The 5,344-nt window shown below is 51.5% G+C and overlaps 1 protein-coding gene across 1 annotated transcript in view; it reads left to right on the top strand.

Moving 5' to 3' along the window:
• The first annotated feature begins 3,051 nt into the window (after positions 1–3,051).
• Positions 3,052–5,344, top strand: part of SCNN1A (sodium channel epithelial 1 subunit alpha) — a 6,572-nt gene continuing 4,279 nt past the window's right edge. Inside the window, 4 exon segments of the mRNA XM_082485414.1 lie at positions 3,052–3,246; positions 3,614–3,892; positions 3,894–3,988; positions 4,403–4,942. Of these exon segments, the coding sequence (XP_082341540.1) occupies positions 3,229–3,246; positions 3,614–3,892; positions 3,894–3,988; positions 4,403–4,942 (932 nt within the window). The 5' untranslated portion in view covers positions 3,052–3,228.

Below are 5,344 nucleotides of genomic sequence, written 5' to 3'. Positions count from 1 at the left end.
CAGAAGACTCTTGCAGTGAGGGAAGTTCAAGACAGGAGCATATCTAATCACTTGAAATATCAACAGGAGTCACTTCTGCAAACCACACTAATAATTCCATGCCACCATCTGCTGTCACACTGAAGTGTACCCGAGGAAAACGGTACCATTTATGACTGACAACCTTGGCCAGAAGGTGGTCACTTGAGTGATCTAATTCTACACATTGGAAAAAAAAATAGAAGAAAAGCTGGGGAGATGTAAATAATAATAAATAAATAACCCAAAGAGAGCAAATTCTGATGTTCTACAAATGGAGATTGAGACTGGAAGCTGAGAAGGCAAAAGAAGATTTGTTGTTTGCTTTGTTTCTAAAGTATTTCGGGAATCAAGCAGTAATTGTGGCTGTAGGAATGTTAAAAATCAATTTTTGGTTCCTTTGTGTGTTGGCAATCAATCTGCAGCACACCTATGGGACCACAGGAAGGTAAGGACTTTCACATGGCCACAACCAAAATGCGATATTCACATGACTTAAATGACTGGAAGTCACCCGAGGGCTGATGTGTGATTTGAGGAGTGCCGCAACAGCAGATAACGTACGGCAGCCTGAACAGGTCACCAGCGTGAGAAAGAGGGAAAGGGGAATTACTTAGGTCACAGCTGACACAGCAGCTGGAAATGGTGAAGGAGCCCGCAAGTGTATTTTTAATTCTTTAGAAAAAAAAAAAAGCAACATATGGGAAAAGTCTTCTGAAAGATAAAGCAAATATGCATCTACATGTGCACATGTGTATAGAGATACATAGATATATGATGTACATCATTTATACACATGTCAAAATAAAACATATAATACAAAGCACCCACATCCTAATTATCTGCTATTCTTGTCCAAACTGACAAAGGCCAAAAGTTCTCCCAAACAACACGGTGATGGAAATTGTCAGCCATGACAAAATGCTGAGAAAAATGCTTTAGACTGTCATTCAAATACAGCAAATCAGTCCAGATGTTTGAGTATTTAATTACTCCTCAAGTCAAAAGCAATCAAAAATGTCAGTTATCTTTGTCTCACATCCCGCAAAAAGGACAGTTTTGCAAAGATCAGTTGAAAACAGTTTAAAATACTGTGGACTTTTAAATACCGTGGAAATCAGAGAATGCCTAACTATCAGCTCTACCAAATTTGGTTCTAGTTGCTTTGTGGGTGACATTAACTTAAATGCATATAAAACAGGCGTTTTCAGGGGCAAAATAATTTTTGTCACTCCAGTAAGACAGAGGCACAATTCCAGTAAAAGAGGCAGTTTTGGAGGATGGTCCATTAGTGTAACCGAGTAATTTCAGGCAATTACAATAATGTAAGTCAAACAAGTTATAAACATGCATTCTGTGAAGCGGATGGATTGTAGCTCCATAGGTTACACCGGTAATTATAAGTACCGATGCTTCGTAGTTTGTTAGTACCTCTGCATACGTTCACAGAGTTTAAGGCATAGGCTGCAAGGCTGGTTCAAAAGGCACGTGTGCATCTTCAGGGACTCTCCAGGTCTCTCCGACTGCATAAAATAACACAAATGGCACAAGCGAAAAGAGCTTACATCCCTCTGCTGAGCGGCATCTCCTATGGCACTGCTCCAGATGGGACACGGAGCTGCACGGACCGTCAGCCCAACTCAGAAGGGCATTTCTAATGCTCTCAGGAAGCTGCTTTGTAACAGGCGTTTGGTACAACATTAGTTCATGCACACACACACACACCCATCCCACTTTTTTGCAGCGCATTTTTGATGAAAGTTCTAAATCAGTTGCTTGAGATATAATTTGAGTTTAGAACTGCAGAAGAAAGAGTGCTTTTGCTTTGCTTTGCTTTTTGGCACGGGACGGAGCTAGGGGAAAGCCCTGAGTCGTGGCTGTAGGTTTGTAACTTCTTACAGCTGCCACAGGGCTGTTCCTGGCACGCCGTCACTTAGCTGCCGGCCTCGAACCTGTATGCCTTGCCATTTTCAAGCACGGTGTTTTGCAACACGAAGAAGTAAAAGCGGCTGTGTATTTTGAGTCACTAACCAAACCGCTGCTAACTCCAATAAGGATTGAAAATCAGTGACAGGTGACTCTGAACGAGGACTGACCTGAAGGAGGTAAAGGAAAGGAAGAAGTGAGAACCTCAGAGAGAGCTAGTTTGTGAGAAAAGCATTTGGAAAAAGGATTGGGAAAGAGGTTCCACTAGTAGAGTTGCAAGGGGGTGTTAGGGGACTCCTGGTCACACTTGGGTATGGGTGTTCATTTCTGTGGTCTGAGGAAACGCTGCGAGGCTTTTGGTAACGACAGGAAGCTTTGATTTCCCAGGCATAGACCACTGAAGCATGTTCCCACTCATGGTTGGGCCAGGTAGTCCTGGATATGAGAGATCTCTTTAGTTAATGAACCGGCCAAGGCGATGCTACCTCATGCGTATCACCACGTCACCGCCAGCCCTCCCTGCCCCAGCCCCATCCCGCTTGCAAACCTCACCCCAAACTCTCCATCTGCCTTCGGCTTTGCCCTTGAAAAGCAGAATTTGGCCATTAAAGCCCCAAACGAGCCCTCACCGCCGGTGCTGTCGCCCCCGGGAGGGGTGCGGGGACGGGGGAGCGGCGGGGGGGGTGTCCCGGCCGACCGGCGCTGCCTCCAGCTGCCCGCTGCCCTTGGGCCACGCGCTGCCAAATTTCTGCATCACCTCTGCTCGCTGGGACGCCGCGTCCCCGCCGGCGGGTGGGTGGCTGGAAGGAGGAGAAAGAGGAGGAGGAGGAGGAGGAGGAGGAGGAGGAGGAGGGACAGACTGTTCTCTAGCCGTACCTGGCCGGGGCAGGGCTCCCCTCGGGGAGGACCGGGGAGGGGGGGGGACGGACGGCGGCCGCGCCTTGACCCCCCGCCCCCGCCGGCGCCGCCGAGCTCAGCGCCCCGCCGCCTCCCCGGTCCCTCGGCCGCCTCTGCCTGGTCGCGGACACTTGAGAGTTTAAAGAGGCTTTTCTTCCCCGGGAGCGGCGCCCGAAGGAGGGGGGAAGGAAGGGGAAGGGGCAGGAGAAGGAGAAGGAAGGAGGGGCGGGCGGGGAGAGAGGCTGGCAGGGCAGGAGCCGGGCGGGGTGCTGGCTCGAACTGGAAAGGAACCGGTCCCAGCCCAGCCGGGGAGGCTGCGGCAGAGGCGGGCAGCCCTCGGGGAGACCGCACCGGCCCCGGCCCCGGCCCGAGCAGCCGCCGCCCGCCATGGGCACGGTCCCTCGAGTCAGTCCCGCGGCCCCGACGGGGCGGGCGGGCGGGGGTGGGGGGGTGGGGGGTGGGGAGGAGGGACACGGAGAGGGGGCGACGGTGCGGGGGGGGGGCGGGGGGGAGGCAGCGAGAGGGGGGCGGGGGGGCTGTTCGGTGGCGGAGAATCTGCCCCGCTGTCACCTGTGGACTGGGAGGAGGGTAGCATGTGGATGGAGGGCTGGGGACCTCGGTGGGGCGCCTAGGGTGGGGGTCAGGGAGGAGGGGGTGAAAGCACCAAGGTTTGGGAAAAGATAGCGATGCAGAGGCAGGTTTTGCAGCGGGCAGGGCTTCCCGGAGCTGTGGTCTTGCAGGGCTACCCCCTAATTCTGAGTTTGTGCTGTAGGGTGGGTCTGTGAAGACGGGGAAGATGACAGAAGGGGAGAAAACGAGACAATGTAAGCAAGAAGAGGAGCAGCAGCAGAAAGAAGAGGAACGGGAGGGTCTCATCGAATTCTACAGTTCCTACCAGGAGCTATTCCAGTTCTTCTGCAGCAACACGACCATCCACGGGGCTATCCGCCTGGTGTGCTCCAAAAAGAATAAGATGAAGACAGCCTTCTGGTCCGTTCTCTTCTTTCTCACCTTTGGCTTAATGTACTGGCAGTTTGGGATCCTCTACAGGGGAGTACTTCAGCTACCCTGTCAACCTCAACCTCAACCTTAACTCCGACAGGCTGACTTTCCCAGCTGTGACACTGTGCACCCTCAATCCGTACAGGTAAGAAATAAACTCCCAGAGCTGTGGACTGCCTTGACTTTTGTGGGTGTAGGATAAAAGCATGTGCTCTTGTTCTCCTCGTGGTCCTTGACTGTCCCCTTCTGTAGCAGTGCTGGTGGAAAGGGCACTTTTCACAAGCTTGTGCTGCTGCAGGGCTTTCACAGCCCTACATGTTAGTTAGGCAGCTCTACGTGGTGGTGTATGTTAGCAGGCTGCACTGTAAACTGCCACAGGGCAAAAGCAGATGCCTTTATTTCTCTCTGACAAGGATGGTAGCCTCCAGCAAGGGGTTGGATTTGCAGCTGGTGGCAGGAATGTCCTGAATCACCCCAGCAAATTGCCACACGCCTTATTCTGAGCTTTTTATGTGCATCCGTCCCTAAACCTGCAGGCTCCTCTCTCCCCACCATATAGATACAGCGCCATCCGGAAGAAGCTGGATGAGCTGGACCAAATCACCCACCAGACACTGCTAGATCTTTATGACTACAACATGTCTCTGGCACGAAGCGACTGGTCCACGCTGTCTGCACGAAAGCGTAGCTCGAGGAGCCTACTCCATCATGTCCAGCGCCATCCACTGCGAAGGCAGAAGCGGGATAACTTAGTCAACTTGCCAGAGAACAGTCCTTCTGTGGACAAGAACGACTGGAAAATTGGCTTTGTTCTGGTGAGATCCCTAGATATCCTGTGTCCAACTCACTGCGGTCTCTGCGTAGCTACTTCTGTCTTGTTAGACCCTTGGCCTTGCCTTTTGCTACGTAGAAGTCTGATTAATGTGCACTGGCTTTTGCTAATGGCAGATAAAGGTAGAGCTGAATCCTTTGCCCAATGCAATCCTGCTCCCCAAGTCCTGTCTCTGTTCATGCGGGCCCCAGGGGACTTGCCCACATCAGTGCCCTTGCAGTGGCCTTTTGGAGAGATATTTATTAACATCAACGGCAGTGTTGCCCAGTAATAGCAAAGGGGAAAGTATTGGATGGCTGTGGGCCATGTGAAATGTGGTCACGGTCGCATTTGCTCCTAGGTAGCAGCTTCTTCGCCCTAGGGTATCTGTGTTTGCATTTAAAAAAGCAGTGAAGGTCTGGAGCTAATCGCTTGCCAGTTAACCGGAGTTCCCACAGGATCATGAAGGTCTTTCTGGACACACCCTGAAGGAAGGGCTCCCCACACAAGAATTTAAAGCTTCTGGTTTTATACCAGGTAGAATTTATATGCAACAGATCACCCTGCACACCTCACTGCAACCTGCTGCCTCCTGGGTTTTATTCAGCCTTGCTCCTTCACCTGGTGTTTCCCCTCCACCCAAGAGCTGCCCTGGGTTTGCTTTTCCCCCATCCTGCTGATCACTTTTTG

Source organism: Vanellus vanellus, assembly GCF_965231255.1.
Source record: "Vanellus vanellus genome assembly, chromosome: 1".
NCBI classification, from domain to species: Eukaryota; Metazoa; Chordata; class Aves; order Charadriiformes; family Charadriidae; genus Vanellus; species Vanellus vanellus.
The sequence above is the reverse complement of the archived record's forward strand: the minus strand, read 5'-3'. Positions and strand labels throughout refer to the sequence as shown.